This window comes from Heptranchias perlo, chromosome 10, assembly GCF_035084215.1.
Source record: "Heptranchias perlo isolate sHepPer1 chromosome 10, sHepPer1.hap1, whole genome shotgun sequence".
In the NCBI taxonomy this organism is placed as follows: Eukaryota; Metazoa; Chordata; class Chondrichthyes; order Hexanchiformes; family Hexanchidae; genus Heptranchias; species Heptranchias perlo.
Genome location: NC_090334.1, coordinates 32,929,178 through 32,948,997, shown reverse-complemented (window position 1 = coordinate 32,948,997; position 19,820 = coordinate 32,929,178). Strand labels below are relative to the sequence as shown.

Genomic DNA, 19,820 nt, shown 5'->3' with positions numbered 1-19,820 from the left:
TGCTGAAGTTTATATCTCTGCCCTCGCCTAGTTTAAGTAACTTACGATATCAGTTATTAGTCACTTAGGAGACTGGAAAAGACAGATTAGTGAAAGAAGCAATACTTCACTAATCATTGAAATCAGATAGAAAATAACCACTTTTGAACTGCTGTAAAGGCTCACATGAAGACAAACCTTGAGCATTTCAGTCTATAATTTGGGGGAAAAAATTGTAAACAATTTAAGTAGATTTAGAACATGGCTGACTGGCACATTTAGATGTCCATGTACCGTCTGAAATGACATTATATGAAAATATTAGATTGCTCCATTATAATGTACTGTGGTGTCCAGAGAGGAATAGACTGATGACTCCCAGCCTCTGCCATCAGATCATTTAACCTCTGATGTCATTATCTATACATCATTCTGGCACATTTCCTTAAAAACATAAATTTTAAAAAGACCTGGGAAAATTATTTAAATATCCGTTGTGCTCCCTAAAGCTTGTATTTTGCCTACAATTAAAACTGCATTTTCTTTGAAACCACTGTTGGAAGGTTTTTTATTAATAATTCATATGTACAAGAATAATCACAATTCCCCTCACTCTCTCTACCTCCTCCATTAAACCACAAATATTCTTGTTCCATTTTGCTGTAATTTACCAGCAGCATGAATCCAGTTGTGCTGTTTCATGTAACAATTTGCAGGAATTAAGGGCTAGACTTTCTGCCCTTTAATTCCTATGGGAGAAAATCTGGTTAATATCATTGTTAACTAAGAATGGCACAGCCCTCCAAAGTGGTTGCAGCCTCGATTCTTAACCAGAAAACTATGCAAATGAATTCAGTATTACATGCCAGTCAAGCATACTTCAATTAAGGAGTTTGACAGCTCTCAGTATATGGATTGACACACAACAGCTTAACATTCTACCTGGGCAAGGAGCAAACTGAGACTGTACTGCTCGCTATTTCTTAAATCACATCTCCTGTCAGTTGTGATCATGAAGTCTGTGGCACAGATTAGTCTACTCTCATTTGTGCATGTCAGTGAATGGGTTACAAGGAAAGATAAAACCTGGAGGCTTGAGCAGCCCAGTTATATTTTTATATAAATATTCTTATTTGTTGTCTTACAAATATAAAAATATATTATGCACCTTTATTGTGCATGTTTTTACCTAAAGTTTCTCAATCCAGAATCATCATTGTATAACTTCAGATCCAGCATCGCTAATGTTCCATTCTTGTGATTTGTGAACATTACTCTCCAATCGCAGAAGAGCGTGTATATATCAGAAACTCATTAAAAGGGGAAGGAAAGTCTAAGGGAGTATTTTGTTCTCATCCATTCCAAGTAGAAAAATAATAGATTCACCATATTTTTAGAAACAATAAGAACTAATATTCATGGGGGGTGAGGGAGGTGTAAGGGGAGGTGTATCACAGAATAAGTGCTGGGATGCATCTGCCTGGAACCTCTCTACTACTGATTTGCCAAAGTAAATGGAGTCAGGCAGATCTCTTAATTTGAATGTGAGTAGCGGAGACCTTTGCCACCAGGGGTGCATGTGGAATGCCTGCCCACTGAAGAAGCTGCAAATTGTGACAGTACAGTGGTCATTTATTGGAGGGGGGGGGTTGGGTGAGGATTTCAGATTGAATATTCTCTTAAAGCTCATCCTTTGACTTTGGAGGTTCAGGCCACGATCCCAGCTTGTCCTCCCAGGCCGGCCCACTTCTGCCATTTGGTGGCATTGTACACCTGGTCTCGTTTCTAAAAATGGGTCCACGAGTCTACACTGTACACACAATGCTGATGAATAAACCAAGTGGAGAAGGTAAACCTGCCCTTTAAAGTTCAAAAGTCACACTGGTTAGGATTCATCGTGGTCTAAGAACGGAGTGTGATTGTGCATCAGGCAACTGTTGATTTGCCCTTAAGCATTCCCTTTCCTAATGGAAAATTGCAATCTCTATCCTCACCACCATCTCCAGATTTGCACTGTGCTCTCATCAATGGTTCCTACTGAGTTCTGTTTGAAGGTTAAACTTCACTAGCATCCAGCTAGGGTGCCAGGTGAAGTATTTCAGGGTATTTATACAGAACTTCATCTTAAGGGAAAAGATAGCAGGGCCAATGCCAATTACATCTCTGACCAACTAATTGCAAGGTGACATTGACAGCACCTCATGGCTTTACAGGAAGCATGACAGTTACCAGTACCAATGAGGGTCTAATGAATAGGGGTGGAGATACTAGTATCATAGCAGTATCGTGGTATGGTACAGCGCAGAAGGAGGCCATTCGGCCCATCGTGCCTGTGTTGGCTCTTTGAAAGAGCTATCCAATTAGTCCCACTCCCCTGCTCTTTCCCCATAGCCCTGTAAATTTTTTCCTTTCAAGTATTTATCCTATTCCATTTTGAAAGTTACTATTGAATCTGTTTCCACCACCCTTTCAGGCAGTGTATTCCAGATCATAACAACTCGCTGCATAAAAAAATGTTTCCTCATGTCGCCTCTGTTTCTTTTGCCAATTACCTTAAATCTGTGTCCTCTGGTTACTGAACCTTCTGCCTCTGGAAACAGTTTTTCCTTATTTACTCTATCAAAACAGATTATGATTTTGAACACCTCTATCAAATCTCCTCTTAACCCTCTATGCTCTAAGGAGAACAGCCCCAGCTTCTCCAGTCTCTCCACATAACTGAAATCCCTCATTCCTGGTACCATTCCAGTAAATCTCTTCTGCACCCTCTCTATGGCCTTGACATCCTTCCTAAAGTGTGGTGCCCAGAATTGAACACAATATTCCAGCTGAGGCCTAACCAGTGTTTTATAAAGGTTTAGCATAATTTCCTTGCTTTTGTATTCTATGCCTCTATTAATAAAGCCAATGATATGCTTTTTTAACAGCCTTCTCAATTTGTCCTGCCACCTTCAAAGATTTATGTACATACACCCCCAGGTCTCTCTGTTCCTGTACTCCCTTTAAAATTGTACCATTTAGTTTATATTGCCTGTCCTCATTCTTCCTACCAAAATGTATCATTTCACACTTCTCTGTGTTAAATTTCATCTGCCATATGTCTGCCCATTTCACCAGTTTGCCTATGTCCTCCTGAAGTCTGTTACTATCTTCCACATTGTTTACTACGTTTCCGAGTCTTGTGTCATCTGCAAACTTTGAAATTATACCCTCCATACCCAAGTCCAGGTCATTAATGTATATCAAAAAGAGCAGAGGACCCCTGGGAAACCCCACTCCCAACTTCCCTCCAGTCTGAAAAACAACCGTTGACCACTGCTCTCTGCTTTCAGTCCCTTAGCCAATTTTGTATCCACACTGCCACTTTAATCCCTTTAATCCCATGGGCTTTAATTTTGCTAACCGGTCTATTATGTGATACTTTATCAAATGCTTATTGAAAGTCCATATACACCACATCAACTGCACTACCCTCATCACCCCTCTCTGTTCCTTCATCAAAGAACTCAACCAAGGTAGTCAAACACGATTTTCCTTTAACAAATCCGTGCTGACTTTTATTTATTAGCAAAGACTTTTCCAAGTGCCAGTTAATTTTGTCCCGGATTATTGTCTCTAGAAGTTTTCCTACCACCGACGTTAAGCTGACTAGCCTGTAATTGTCAGGTTTATCCCTCTCCACTTTTTTTGAACAGGGGTGTAACATTTGCAATCCTCCAGTCCTATGGCACCACACCAATATCTAAGGAGGATTGAAAGATTGTGGCCAGAGCCTCTGCAATTTCCACCCTTACTTCCCTCAGTTACCTAGGATGCAGCCCGTCTGGACCGGATGACTTTTCTACTTTGAGTACTGCAAATCTTTTAAGTTCCTCCTCTTTATCTTTTTTTTTATCCCCTCCAATATCGCAATACCTCCTCCTTTACTGCTACATTGGCAGCATCCTCTTCTCTAGTGAAGACCAATGCAAACTATTCATTTATTACCTCAGCTATACCCTCTGCCTCCTAAAGAAGATCTACTTTTTTGTCCCTAATTGGTCCCACCCTTCCTTTGACTACCCTTTTACTATTTATATGTTTATAAAAGACTTTTGGGTTCCCTTTTATGTTAGCCGCTAAACTATTCTCATACTCTCTCTTTGCCTCTCTTATTTCTGTTTTTAGATCTCCTCTGTACTTTCTGTATCCAGCTTGGTTCTCTACAGTATTATGAACCTTATATTTGTTATAAGCCTCCTTTCTCTGTTTCATTTTAATCTCTATATCTTTAGTCATCCAGGGAACTCCAGCTTTGGATGCCCTTCCTTTCCCCCTCGTGGGAAAGTGCCTACTCTGCACCCGAACCATCTCCTCCTTGAAGGCCTCCCATTGTCCAAATACTGTTTTGCCTAACAGTTTCTGATTCCAATCCACCTGGCAAGATACCCTTTTAACTCACTGCAATTAGCCCTTCTACAGTTAAATATTTTTATGCTCGATTGTTCCATGTCTTTTTCCATAACTATTCTAAACCTGATTGTTGTACCATTGTTTAAAAAGGGAGAAAAGGATAGTCCAAGTAATTACAGGCCAGTCAGTCTAACCTCAGTGGTGGGCAAATTATTGGAATCAATTCTGAGGGATGGTATAAATCGTCATTAGAAAGGCACAGATTAATCAAGGACTATCAGCATGGATTTGTTAAGGGAAGGTCATGTCTGACTAACTTGATTGAATTTTTTGAGGTGGTTACAAGGAGGGTCGATGAGGGTTGCGCGATTGATGTCCAAGGCTTTTGACAAGATCCCATATGGCGGACTGGTCAGAAAAGTAAAAGTCCATGGGATCCAAGGGAAAGTAGCAAATTAGATCCAAAATTGGCTCAGTGGCAGGAAGCAAAGGGTATTGGTCGACAGATGGTTTTGTGACTGGAAGGCTATTTCCAGTGGGGTTCCACAGGGTTCAGTACCAAGTCCCTTGTTTTTTGTGGTATATATCAATGATTTAGACCTAAATGTAAGGGGCATGATTAAGAAGTTTGCAGATGATACAAAAATTGGCCATGTGGTTGATAGTGAGGAGGAAAGCTGTAGACTGCAGGAAGATATCAATGGACTGGTCAAGTGATCAGAAAAGTGGCAAATGGAATTCAATCCAGAGAAGTGTGAGGTAATGCATTTGGGGAGGGCAAACAAGGCAAGGGAATGCACAATAAACTGGAGGATACTGAGAGGTGTAGAGGAACAGAGGGACCTTGGAGTGCATGTCCACAGATCTCTTAAGGCAGTAGGACAAGTAGATAAGGTGGTTAAAAAGGCATACAGGATAGATTATAAGAGCAGGGAGGTTATGCTAGAACTGTGTAAAACACTAGTTCGGTCACAGCTTGAGCACTACGTACAGTTCTGATCACCACATCACAGGAAAGATGTGATTGCACTGGAGAGGGTACAGAGGAGATTTACGAGGATGTTGCCAAGACTCGAAAATTTTAGCTATGAGGAAAGATTGGATAGGTTGGGGTTGTTTTCATTGGAACAGAGGATGCTGACGGTTGATTTAATTGAGGTGTATAAAATTATGAGGGGCCTAGATAGAGTGGATAGGAAAGAGCTATTTCCCTTAGCAAAGGGGTCAGTGTTCAGGGGGCATAGATTTAAAGTAATTGGTAGAAGGATTAGAGGGGAGTTGAGGAGAAATGTTTTCACCCAGAGGGTGTTAGGGGTCTGGAACTCACTGCCTGAAAGGGTGGTAGAGGCAGAAACCCTCAACTCATTTAAAAAGTACTTGGATGTGCACTTGAAGTGCCGTAACCTACAGGGCTACGGACCAAGTGCTAGAAAGTGGGATTAAGCTGGATAGCTCTTTTTCGGCTGGCAAAGACACAATGGGCCAAATGGCCTCCTTCTCTGCCATAACGTTCTATGATTCTATGATGATATTATGATCATTGATCCCCAAATGCTCCCTCACTGAAATATGCTCCACTTGCCCCACTTCATTCTCCAGAATTGGATCCAGCACTCGTTCCTTCCTCGTTGGGCTGGAAACACACTGATCAAGAAAGTTCTCTTGTACACATTTCAGAAATTCTTCCCCCTCTTTGCCCTTTACATTGTTACTATCCCAGTCTATATTGGGTTAATTGAAGTCCCCCATTATCACTATTCTATAGTTCTTGCATCTTTCTGTAATTTGCCTGCAAATTTGCTCCTCTATCTCCTTCCCACTATTTGGTGGCCTACAGTATACAGCCAATAGCATAATAGCTCCTCTATTGTTCTTTAATTCTAACCAAATAGATTCTGTCTTTGACCCCTCAACTACATCATTCCTTTCCTGTGCCGTAATAGTTTCTTTGATCAATACTGCCTCCTTTCTTTCCTTCCTTATCTTTCCTGAATACCTTGTAACCAGGAACATTAAGTTCCCAATCCTCCCTTCTTTGAGCCAGGTCTCTGTTATTGCCACTATATCATAGTCCCATGTGGTGACTTGTGCCTGCAGCTTATCAATCGTATTTATCACGCTACGTGCATTTACGCACATGTACTATAAACTCATCTTAGACTGCCTCGCATTTACCCTGTCTGGTTCCTCCTATTCCTTAATCTATTCCTTACTCTAGTGCCCTTTGCCTCTCCAAATCCTCTGTGCACCTTGTTTCTCCCCTCTAATGTTTCATCCTGGTGACCATTCCCCTGCCAAATTAGTTTAAATCTTCCCATCAGCACTAGTTAACCTCTCTGCGAGGACATTGGTCCCAGCTCTGCTGAGGTGCAACCCATCTTGAATAGATCTCTCCTGCCTCAGAACTGGTCCCAATGCGCCAGGAATCTGAAGCACCATTTCTCCAGCCATGCATTAACTTGTCTTATCCTACTATTCCTATACTCACTAGTGCCTGGCACTGGGAGTAATCCAGAGATTACTACCTTTGAGCTCATCCTTTTTAACCTCCTCCCTAGCTCCTGAAAGGCTGATTGCAGGACCTCAACCCTTTTCCTTCCCATGTCATTGGTTCCCACATGGACCACAACTTCTGGCTGTTTCCCTTCCTCCATCAAAATGTTCTGCACCCTCTCCATGATGTCCCCCAGGCACCAGAGAGGCAACACACCAAGCGGGATTCACATCGGCGGTTGCAGAAACGCTCGTCTATCCCCCTGACTAATGAATCCCCTGTAACTATTGTTTACAGAAAAGAACCTACAGCAGTCCCCCATCATTCCAAACGTAATTGTCATTTTTAACATTAGGGGTGATATAATACTCGTGGCAAAGTATGAATTGCTTGTTTCATTTACATAAATATCCGATTGTGTCTTTGAACAAGATCAAATAGGTTAGCCACATTGTACATTTGATGGGAAGAATTGGCTCGATTTACTGTGAAGTGGCATATATGCAAAATATTCATAGCTCCCTAGATATTTGCTATTGTATTTGTTCTATCATTAATTGCATGCAATATTGTTGAGTTTATCTGAGAACTTCTACATCAACTGGGTGAAACTATACTGCGATACTAATATATGCACACTTATTTAATTTTCACATAATAATCCCGAGGAACTGGACTTTGCTCTAAAAGTAAACTCGCAGAAACATCAGTTCTTTCATCAAAGTGCAATCCTATTGTAAGATATTTTCAGACATTGTGCACTGGAATGAATTTTCAATCAAACCTCTGGTGGGAGTGTATTTTAATACCTGAGAGTGCATTACGTTAACTGGACTCCAATTGTCAATACCTGTTGGCCCAAAATTTGCTGAAAATATAATGGCGTGTGAATGACACACACCGTTATGTTTAAATCGGCAGCAACTTGAGATACCCCGTGAATTACGGATCGCCACAAGTTGCTAGCTGATTTGCGCCGCTCAGCCCTTAACTTCATGAAAACGGCATCTCGCCCTTAAACTCCCCGTGAGTTTCACGAAGTTGCTGCATTTGCGCATTAATTGCCCATCAAACTCACCACAAACAGTTAAGTCTCGTAATTAATCGTGTAAGTACCCTTCTAACTATGTGATAATTGATAATGACTGCCAATCAAAACTCTCTTGCCCAGAAAGTGAACAATTAAAAGTGTGGAGTCTCATTGCTTCAGGTACTGAATTGTTGTTGGAGATTTTATGAATGTAAAATTTTAAAATGTTAAGATTTTTTTCCTTTTTATCTCCTTTTTCTCTCCTTTAACCCGATCTTTCTATCCCTCTCTTTATTTCCCTTTCTGTACCTGATTTGACATTGAATTCACCCACTCTAATTCACCCTCCTTCTCAGTCCTTCCTCTGTTTATTTCTCAATCCTAAAATCTCATTGGTTAAGGAGATACCCCGTTTGTCCCGTCATTCACCAAGGTTCCCAGATGCCCTGTTGCCCCTGTTATCAGCTCGCACTTTCAGCAACTTTGTGGGCAAAAAATTTTAAAACCTAAATGTGCACGAGCAAGTCTAACTAACAGGGCATGCCATCAGATGCCCTGCTCCAGCAAATTCTGGGACATTGTCTTCCTATGTGTTCTAAGAGAATAATTGCAACTAATGCGCTGCATTTAGAAAGGACCACTTTGATTGAAGTATTTGCTGAACAGACCAAAGATTCTAGTGTCTCTTTAGCTAAGGTTATTATGGGACGGAATATCCTAATATGGGCATTTCTGTTTAGTTTGATGCTAAGGGTAAAGATAAACACTAGGAATTTCCTCGGGGGTTCCTCAGCTAGCCTCGGATGGGGCGGGGTGGGGAAAAACGGTCAGGCTCCCTGATTGCTATCAAGTGACCTCTGCTGAAAAGTATGCATGTATTGACCTCAGGTGAGAACAGGGCTGGGCTCAGATATGATGTACTTCATGATTAAATAGCTGCTAATGCTCCCTTATCTAGACTCATATATGAAGATTGACGTGAGCCTTATGGTTGCTGGCACCTGATATCTGTAGTGCAGGAAGAGTCAAAGTCTTCAGGAGACAATATTGACAAAAAATGTCATTCAGAGGCATCAACAGGTCATGGAAACTAGTGGACAAATTTTACTGTAACAGATATTTGTCCTTATATTTGTGAAATAAACACTGGGAGGTTGATTTCCAATGTTCTAGGTCTAGTGAAATTGCAAGCCTGTCCTTTATTTTTACAATTTCAATACAGCTAGGTATAGAGGAAATTTCTACCCAAATATTGTGAAATTTTAGAATTAATTTACATGCAATATTTCTTCACAATTATTTTTGCTGTTAAAGTAGTTTCTGAAACAGTTATTAGGTGGAACAGGCAGGGAACCAGCACAGGTGCAATTTTCTGTGCTGTAAAATTCTATGATTCTGGGTGTAAATGTGTTTAAAGCATTTAAAAGCTATTCCAAATTTTTGAAATGTATAAATTTCTGTAAAGCAGACCACTGCTGATTACAATTCTTTGATGACAACAACTTGTATTTATATCACACCTTTAATGTAAAAAATTAGTTCAGAAAATACGCTTCTGAAAAACATCAGTTTGAACTATCGGAGCTGCAGCATTATTAGTTGGTCTGATTTCCAATCCCCATCTTCTGTCAGTAGCCCATACCTGTAGTACTGCATTATGTTAAACTGTATTCCAAAACAGAAATTGCAATTCAACCAAGAATTTATTCGCTCCAACTATTTTAAAGCTAGTTAGGAGTTTACAATGTTTAAATGATACTATACTAGTTGACTTTTAGTTCATGTATTAATTCATATCAAGATACAATACGGTGGGCAAAATGTCCTCCCCCCATTCTTACCTTTAGCTGGACCAGGTGCACATCTACATGTCTATTCTCAGCATCCTGCTGCACAGAGTAGGTGAGGTCTCGAACTCGCTCTGATGTCATTCGAAGCCATGTTTCTATTTCCGGCAGGTGCAGGACTACTTTCCAGTCTGCCCCGGTGTGAAGTGGGGGAGGCTTCTCATAGCGCTGGATAGAGTCAAGTTCCTTCATCCTTCCCTCATCCTCTGGCTCTTCCAGAGGGGTCATGTTTGTGATCATAGGAGATGCATCAGTTGCCATGGCATCCAGCTCTTGGCTCCTCACTGGGGACAGTATGATGCTCATGGCTGTTGGGTTAAAGCCACACTGGAATCCTTCTGCGTTCAGCTGAAGAGAGATATACACAACACCAAAAAAAATAAATCTGCTGGTAAAGCTGAATCAAAATCTAAACAGATTTGATTTGAATCTTAACTTCTTGGATCCATTTAGTTCAATTCTTTTCAGTTTTGGAATAACCTTTAAATGCTTTAGTTTTTATGAGTATGGGTATTTCTGGTTACACAAAGCATGCCAGGATGCATCAGGATCTGATCTGATTCAGGGAAAATGCACCTGGGGTGTTTTGCAAGACTATTTGCAGGAACAGCCTTCTAAGGAGGAAAGAAAAAGAACAATTTAAATGAAAAGCTTCCATTTTAGTAATTCATGCACTTCTCCATCCTCCTGCTTCCTGTGAAAACATGACATGCAAACTCAGTGGGATTTACCCCTTTGAACATGCGTGGACCCCTCAAATTACTTCAAGGAAACAGAATGGAAAGCCCCAAGATTGCCTTTATCCTTTATTAGGTTCCCAGGACAATATAATATACAGTACTTAAAAGAATACAATATAATTTATCACTATTCTATGCTGCAAATTAAATTGATGAATCATTTTGAATATCCTATTTTTCTCTGTTTTAATGCTGCTCCTTCTCCTGTTCGCAAAACCAATAAAAAAGTAATTCTATAGAAATGCATACACACCAAAGTATCACATGACATTAAAGGTAAACGGAGAGTTCACATCATGTTATTCATTCTTCATAACATTTCATTTTGATAGAAACAATAATGGCACAGTTGTACTGTCGGTAATTTAAGCGTTTTCCACTTTTCATTGAGAAATGGCATTAAACACAAGGGATGTTGAACCTTTTGTCACTGTTGGTCACACAGGTGTGTACCATGGAATTTCAGATGTCACGTATAAAGTTTATTTCCATGTTCCAAATAATTTGCATATCTCAAGTTGCTGATACTAACAGATCTGGGTGTTCTTACTTAGGATTTATCAGCAATTAAAACAACCCTTTCTAAACCTCCAGACCCACAAAATTCAAACAGGACAAACCAGCAAATAATAAGTATAAGCATCACTAGCACTGAATTGCCTGGGCTCACAGGTCATTAAAGGTGGCAGCGCAAGTACCCCATTATAGGAAGTATATAAAAACAACAAAGAAAGGTGAAGTGTGGACTCACCAGGGATGACAGTTTACAGTTACAAAGAGAGACTTGAGAAATTATGGCTGTTTTCATGAGAACTGAGAAGGCTAAGCGGTGGCCTAATGGAGGTCTTCAAGATTATGAAGGGTTATGATCGGATAAATAGTGATAGATTGTTTCCACTGGTCGGCAAGATAATAATAAGAATGTACAAATTACAAAAAGAATTAAAGAGGAGCTTAGAGAAAATTTCTTTACGCAGAAAGTGGTTAGAATGTGGCATTCTCTGCTACAAACCATTATTGAAGCAGGGCGAATGATTATTTTAAAAGGGAAATAGTTACTTGAAAAAGAGAAATATTATAGGATATGTGAAGTGTCAAGGAGCGTGGATTGGATAAAAGCACCAACACAAACTTGATGGGCAAAATGGCCTGTTTCTGTGCTGTAACTTTTTAAGATTCTATGGGCTTTGTAGCCTTAGTTTTATGGCCTGAGAGGCAGTGAGTGGCCCACAGGCCGCAGTTTGGATGCCAATGTTATACACCATGGCTTTTCAAACTGGGGTCCGTGAGCTCTAGTGGGTCGGCAAGGAAAATCGATGGGATCCCAAGGTCATCAAATTTCAATTTGTCTGTCATTGGGTTTCTGTATTTCTCTGCATCTGTTGACTTACTGGATGGTTGACACCATCTTTTGCAAGTAAGAATAAGCATTCCCAGCAGCGCATCAATATTTTCATGGGGTATCTAGCAGTATCTCAATGTTTCCAGATAGTATCTGTGAGGGTGTCAATGTTTGCAGGGGATCCCTGGGAGTGTGCAATATATCCAGACAATCCAGGGAATGTGTCAATATTTGCAGGGGCCCCCCACATAAAAAGCATTAAATAAAAACAGAAAATGCTGGAGAAGCTCAGCAAGTCAGGCAGCATCTGTGGAGAAAGAAACAGAGTTAAGGTTTCAGGTCGAGGACCTTTCGTCAGAACTGGAAGATGTTAAAAGAATTAAAGTTTTTGAGCAAGTACAGAGCCAGGGAAAGGGGGGTGGGAGGGACGTAGAGAAGGGTAGGAAAGAACAAAAGGGAAAGTCTGTGATAGGGTAGAGGGCAAGAGTGATTAAATGACAAAAGGGATGATGGTGCAAGGCAAGGAGGGTGGTAATGGGACAGGTTAAGAAACAAAAGATTGGTCAGGAGTAGCTGTAAATGGCAGCAGCAGAACCATTACCAGCACGAGCTGACCGAAAAAATGGGAGCAGTGGTTATGATAAAAAGCATTGTTATACATTTTGAGGCGACACATGGCCTGGTCAGAGTTACCGTAGAGCTCTTCTACATGTTCCTGAAAATGTGCCTCACCCTCACCTCCCCCCACTCCACCTGAGATTTCATTAACATAAGATTTTTAAGTATTTTACCTCAATTTAGGTTCCTGTAAGAAAAGTTTTTGTAATTTTCTTTAGTGGAGATCACTGTGCTTCGATTTCCACATGTAGGGGCAGATAGATCGATGCACAACATGAACCTCACCATTCATTTCCAACACAAATTCTTTCCTTCCTGATTTATTCACTCAGTCTTGCTCTTTCTAATGCCTTTCTTACCCACGCCCTGTCAATCTAAGCCACTTGGCTTCAACCTCTGACTCATTAACTCACCGGTTTTCACTGGTGCCAGTGTTCAGTATCGACCTGGATCCAATTTGGCTGGCCCACTGCCTGCAACTTCCCAGATTATTCCTGAATATCTTTTCTTCTCCACATAGCTTGCCAGGTTGGTTTTGGCGCCTTTCTATCTGCAGCTGAAAGAATAATAGACAACTTAACATATTGAAAGCACTGATGTGAAGGTGAGTTCAATGTACCGCTCTCCATTTTACACAAGTCTGAGTGGTCACTCCCATTGACGAAATTCACAAGCATCTTCCAAACTGCAACATTCCTTCATAAAACAGCAAGTAAGCTGACCAATGGAAAGTAAAAGCGTACGAAGTGTAAAACGGGCAGCCAATCTGATCCCATCAATTTCCAGCCGGGTGGGTTTGGTTAAAATGACCCCATGTGTGTTACAAAGTGTTACATTCTTTTCAATACAAAACTGGAATTCATTCAACTTATCCAGAGCAACACCACAGGAGATCTGCTGTATATTATTAAAACAAGTAACATACACAGGGGATAATTTCAAGACAGTGCTTTCATCAACAGGTTGTGATGCTATGGGCCAAGTGCTGGAAAGTGGGATTAGGCTGGATGGTTCATTTTCGGCCGGTGCGGACATGTTGGGCCGAATGGCCTTCTTCTGTGCCGTAAATTTTCTATGATTCTATGGTTATACGTTGTTTGGAATTTCTTTTCACGGTTTTTGTCATCACAAATTCTTGATGAGGTTATTTCCTTCTAATCACTCCAGCGCCACCATTATTCGATCATTTTTTTCTAAATAATACTACTATCTTTCAGACATACAATATTTCAATACAGATATCAATTAGCACAGTCAGAACCAGTAATCCATTCCAGGGGTTCCAGTTCTTTAAAGCTCATCATTTGGAACACATTTTTGGGCAAAATCATACTGAATTTTCAATATGAAAAGATTCATTAGTAATTACACCAAAAATCATTCTTGTCTTAAAATTTTTAAGGGTGAATTGTGAGGAGAAAGTGCAAAACTTAGTATCTAAGCAAACATCATATTATGAGAATTCATATCTGGAGTTCAAAACCATTCCAAACTAAGATCTATGAGTATTCAGGGGAAGACATGGATTTTTTTTATTCGTTCATGGGATGTGGGCATCGTTGGCGAGGCCTGGATTTATTGCCCATCCCTAATTGCCCTTGAGAAGGTGGTGGTGAGCCGCCTTCTTGAACCACTGCAGTCCGTGTGGTGAAGGTTCTCCCACAGTGCTGTTAGGAAGGGAGTTCCAGGATTTTGACCCAGTGACGATGAAGGAACGGCGATATATTTCCAAGTCGGGATGGTGTGTGACTTGGAGGGGAACGTGCAGGTGGTGTTGTTCCCATGTACCTGCTGCTCTTGTCCTTCTAGGTGGTAGAGGTCGCGGGTTTGGGAGGTGCTGTCGAAGAAGCCTTGGCGAGTTGCTGCAGTGCATCCTGTGGATGGTACGCACTGCAGCCACAGTCCGCCAGTGGTGAAGGGAGTGAATGTTTAGGGTGGTGGATGGGGTGCCAATCAAGCGGGCTCTTTGTCCTGGATGGTGTTGAGCTTCTTGAGTGTTGTTGGAGCTGCACTCATGCAGGTAAGTGGAGAGTATTCCATCACACTCCTGACTTGTGCCTTGTAGATGGTGGAAAGGCTTTGGGGAGTCAGGAGGTGAGTCACTCGTCACAGAATACCCAGCCTCTGACCTGCTCTTGTAGCCACAGTATTTATGTGGCTGGTCCAGTTAAGTTTCTGGTCAATGGTGACCCCCAGGATGTTGATGGTGGGGATTCGGCGATGGTGATGCCGTTGAATGTCAAGGGGAGGTGGTTAGACTCTCTCTTGTTGGAGATGGTCATTGCCTGGCACTTGTCTGGCGCGAATGTTACTTGCCACTTATGAGCCCAAGCCTGGATGTTGTCCAGGTCTTGCTGAATGCAGGCATGGACTGCTTCATTATCTGAGGGGTTGCGAATGGAACTGAACACTGTGCAATCATCAGCCAACATCCCCATTTCTGATCTTATGATGGAGGTCATTGATGAAGCAGCTGAAGATGGTTGGGCCTGGGACACTGCCCTGAGGAACTCCTACAGTAATGTCCTTGGGCTGAGATGATTGGCCTCCAACAACCACTACCATCTTCCTTTGTGCTAGGTATGACTCCAGCCACTGGAGAGTTTTGCCCCTGATTCCCATTGACTTCAATTTACTAGGGTTCCTTGGTGCCACACTCGGTCAAATGCTGCCTTGATGTCAAGGGCAGTCACTCTCACCTCACCTCTGGAATTCACCTCTTTTGTCCATGTTTGGACCAAGGCTGTAATGAGGTCTGGAGCCGAGTGGTCCTGGCGGAACCCAAACTGAGCATCGGTGAGCAGGTTATTGGTGAGTAAGTGCCACTTGATAGCACTGTCGACGACACCTTCCATCACTTTGCTGATGATTGAGATTAGGCTGATGGGGCGGTAATTGGCCGGATTGGATTTGTCTTGCTTTTTGTGGACTGGACATATCTGGGCAATTTTCCACATTGTCGGGTAGATGCCAGTGTTGTAGCTGTACTGGAACAGCTACAACACTGGCATCTACCAATGTGGATTAATAACTGGTTAAAAGGAAAGAAGAAGTGGGTAGTCACAAGAGAAACTAGGTTGCAATGGGAAAGGAGAGGCGCGTATTGAACTAAAGGCCCCGATATTTACTGGGAGAGGGGAGGGAGTGTGTCAGCGGCCAGGAAACCTGGAAATGCTGGGAGATGCTTCCGAATTTAACGGCAAGACGTCATTTTCAATCTTTTACTCCATTTCCCGCCCGGCAGCCGGCCAAGTTGAGAGGCCTGCTGGCTGCCAGGCGGGAAAGCCAGCGGTAGAAAGCTGCAGCCGGGGTCCCTTGGGGAGGGTCCCCAGCAACCAGGAAAGATCAGGGCATGGTGAGGGGGGCTCGGAGAAGGCAGCGAGGAAGGAGGGAGGGAAAGATCTGGGCATAGTGGTGGGGGTAGGCAGATAGTGGGGGGGGGGTCAGAAAATCGCGGGGGGGGTTGGAAGATCGCGGGGGGGGTCAGAGGATCGTGGGGGGGTTGGACGATTGCGGGGTGGTCTGAAGATCACGGGGGGTTGGAAGATCGCAGGGGGGGTTGGAAGATCGCGGCGGGGGTCAGAGGATCGTGGGGGGGTTGGACGATTGCGGGGTGGTCTGAAGATCACGGGGGTCTGGAAGATCGCGGCATAAGATTTGCTTGAGGGGCCGGGGGAAGCACTCTTGCTCCTCGAGGCTCACAAGCAGTATCCTCAAAAACAGTTACCTGTTTGATCCATCAGCTCCCACCTCCCTTTAGCCCTGGGAAACCTGGCCCGCAGCCATTAAATTCAAATAGCTCCCAAAATCTGAGGAGTAGAGCCTCACTTAAATATTATAATCATGGACCCACATCTCCAGAGCGGCTTACTCGGATGCCCCCAAAGCTGGAAAAGCATCTTACCAGTAATCTGCTGTGGTCAGCTGCAGAGTTTTAAGCTGTTTAAGCTCCAGCAGTCCTCTTATGTACACTTGGACATGCTTAAGCCACCTGTGCCTGAATTGCCTGGACTTAGGTAAACGGTATATCTCATCACTACAGGAAAAGAGTGTGCACTCCAGATTAGGCAATCAGAAATCCTACAAATTGACAGTTACATGGGTAAGATGGGTATAGAGGGATATGGGCCAAGTGCAGGCAATTGGGACTAGCTTAGTGGTATAAACTGGGCGACATGGACATGTTGGGCCGAAGGGCCTGTTTCCATGTTGTAACTTCTATGATTCTATGAAATGGATGCAGATTTCTCAGTAGCTTAAATTGAAGACTTTTAAACGTGGTGATGGGTTTCTGCAAGTGTCAAAGACACAACTGATAAAACAAAGTGTCAGAGAAAAGGTCTTTGACGAATGTTTTGATCAGCTAGGGCTCTTTAGTGATAAAAAAGATTTTGCAGAGTGATATTATAGAGGTATAGAACATACATAACAGAATACAGGAAATAAACCCAAAACAATGCTTTCAATTGTGCCAGAGCAGCAGGACAAGAGGACACATGTTCAGGTTTGTGAAGGGCAAACGTAGGATAGATATTGAAAAGTATTTCTTTTACATAGAAGGTGGTAAACAGCTGGAGTGGGTTGCCAGGAAGGATGGTTGAGGTCAGAATTCTTAAGAAACAGCTAGACGCTGTAATGGGAAGATGGCAGTGTTGGTATTCTAGGAAGACGATATCAAATGGGCTAGAGGGCCTTCTTCATTTGAACCTACATTATAATTACTTTTTTTAAAGAAGTTAGTTTGATAGTACAACTTCAATTTCTGTAGTTCTATTCCTACTTGTATCGAATTTACATAGTATTAAACCACAAATTGGAGGTGGGTAGAGCTCATAGAATCATGGAAAGGTTACAGCACAGAAGGAGGCCATTCAGCCCATCGAGTCCATGCCGGCTCTTTGTAAGAGCAATTCAGTTAGTCCCATTCCCCCGCTCTTCCCCATAGCCCTGCAAATTTTTTCCCTTCAAGTATTTAGCCAATTCCTTTTTGAAAGCCATGATTGAATCTGCTTCCACTACCCTTCCAGGCAGCGCAGTCCAGATCATAAATACTTGCTGCGTAATAAAGTTTTTCCTCATGTCGTCTTTTTGGTTCTTCTGTCAATCACCTTAAATCTGTATCCTCTGGTTCTTGACCCTTCCGCCAATGGGAACAGTTTCTCTCCATCTACTCTGTCTAGACCCCTCATGATTTTGAACACTTCTCTCAAATCTCCTCTTAACCTTCTCTGCTCTGAGAAGAACAAACCCTAGCTTCTCCAGTCTATCCACGTAACTGAAGTCCCTCATCCCTGGAACTATTCTAGTAAATCTTTTCTGCACCCTCTCGAAGGCCTTCACATCCTTCCTAAAGTGCAGTGCCCAGAATTGGACACAATACTCCAATTGTGGTCGAACCAGAGTTTTATAAAGGTTCACCATAACTTCCTTGCTTTTGTACTCGATACCTCTATTTAGAAAGCCCAGGATCCCATATGCTTTTTTAACCACTTTCTCAACTTGTCCTGCTGCCACCTTGAAATATTTGTGCACATATATCTTCAGGTCTCTCTGTTCCTGCACCCACTTTAGAATTGTACCATTTAGTTTATATTGCCTCTCCTCATTCTTCCTGCCAAAATGTACCACTTCGCACTTCTCTGTATTAAATTTCATCTGCCATGTGTCTGCCCATTCCACCAGCCTGTCAATGTCCTCTTGAAGTCTATTACTATGCTCCTCGCTGTTGACTACACTTCCAAGTTTTGTGTCATCTGCAAATTTTGAAATTGTGCCCTGTACACTCAAGTCCAAGACATTAACATATATCAAAAAAAGCCGTGGTCCTAGTACCGACCCCTGGGGAACACCACCACTGTATACCTTCCTCCAGTCTGAAAAACAACCGTTCACCACTATTCACTGTTTCATGTCACTTAGCCAATTTCGTATCCATGCTGTCACTGCCCCTTTTATTCCATGGGCTTCAATTTTGCCAACAAGCATATTATGTGACACTTTATCAAACGCCTTTGAAACTCCATATACATCACATCAACCGCATTGCCCTCATCAACCCTCTCTGCTACCTCATCAAAAAACTCAATCAAGTTAGTTAAACACGATTTGCCTTTAACAAATCCGTGCTGGATTTCCTTTATTGATCCACACTTGTCCAACTGACAATTAATTTTGTCCCGGATTATCGTTTCTAGAAGCTTCCCCAACATCGAGGTTAAACTGATTGGCCTGTAGTTGCCGGGATTATCCTTGCACCCTTTTTTGAACAAGGGTGTAACATTTGCAATTATCCAGTCCTCTGGCACCACCCTCGTTTCTAAGGATGATTGGAAGGTTGTGGCCAGTACCTCTGCAATTTTCACCCTTACTTCCCTCAGCAACCTAGGATGCATCACATCCGGGCCGGGTGACATAAATACTTTAAGTACAGTTAGCCTTTCTAGTACCTCCTCAATCAATTTTTAGCCCATCCAGTATCTCAACTACCTCCTTTTTTACTGTGACTTTGGCAGCATCTTCTTCCTTGGTAAAGATAGATACAAAATACTCATTTAGTACCTCAGCCATGCCCTCTGCCTCCATGTGTAGATCTCCTTTTTGGTCCCTACTCATCCCCACCCCTCCTCTTACTACCCATTTACTATTTATATACTTATAGAAGATTTTTGGATTCCCGTTTATGTTAGCTGCCAGTCTATACTCATGCTCTCTATTTGCCCCTCTTATTTCCTTTTTCACTGCTCCTCTGAACTTTCTATATTCAGCCTGGTTCTCACTTGTATTATCAACCTGACATCTGTCATACGCCCCCTTTTTCTGCTTCATCTTACTCTCTATCTCTTTCATAATCCAGGGAACTCTGGCTTTGGTTACCCTACTGTTCCCCCTTGTGGGAATGTACCTAGACTATACCCGAACCTTCTCCTCTTTAAAGGCCGCCCATTGTTTGATTACAGTTTTGCCTGCCAATCTTTGATTCCATTTTACCCGGGCCAGATCTGTTCTCAACCCACTGAAATTGGCCCTCCTCCAATTAAGTATTTTTACTCTAGATTGCTCCTTTTCCTTTTCCATAACTAATCTAAACCTTATGATACTATGATCACTGCTCCCTAATTGTTCCTCCGCTGACATTTGCTCCACTTGACCCACTTCATTCCCCAGAACTAGATCCAGCGATGCCTCATTGGGCCGGAAACATACTGATCAAGAAAGTTCTCCTGAACGTACATCAACAAGCACAGTTACTGAGTTTGAGAGATAGAAATCAATACCCAGAATCCCTTCATCTTTCTTTGATAAAACTGTCAATGACAATCAAGCTTGTCCGCACAAAATAGAACAAATTTGATTCAACCATGGCAGAAACCAATAATCA

At 42.2% G+C, this 19,820-nt stretch overlaps 1 protein-coding gene across 1 annotated transcript in view; it reads right to left on the bottom strand.

Annotated features, from left to right (window-relative positions):
• Positions 1-19,820, bottom strand: part of akap6 (A kinase (PRKA) anchor protein 6) — a 353,243-nt gene that overhangs the window by 292,084 nt on the left and 41,339 nt on the right. The window contains exons 2-4 of the mRNA XM_067992171.1: positions 12,856-12,998; positions 11,743-11,890; positions 9,737-10,090 (exon numbers count right to left, since the gene is read on the bottom strand). Of these exons, the coding sequence (XP_067848272.1) occupies positions 9,737-10,090; positions 11,743-11,890; positions 12,856-12,998 (645 nt within the window). The remainder of the gene's footprint in view (positions 1-9,736; positions 10,091-11,742; positions 11,891-12,855; positions 12,999-19,820) is intronic.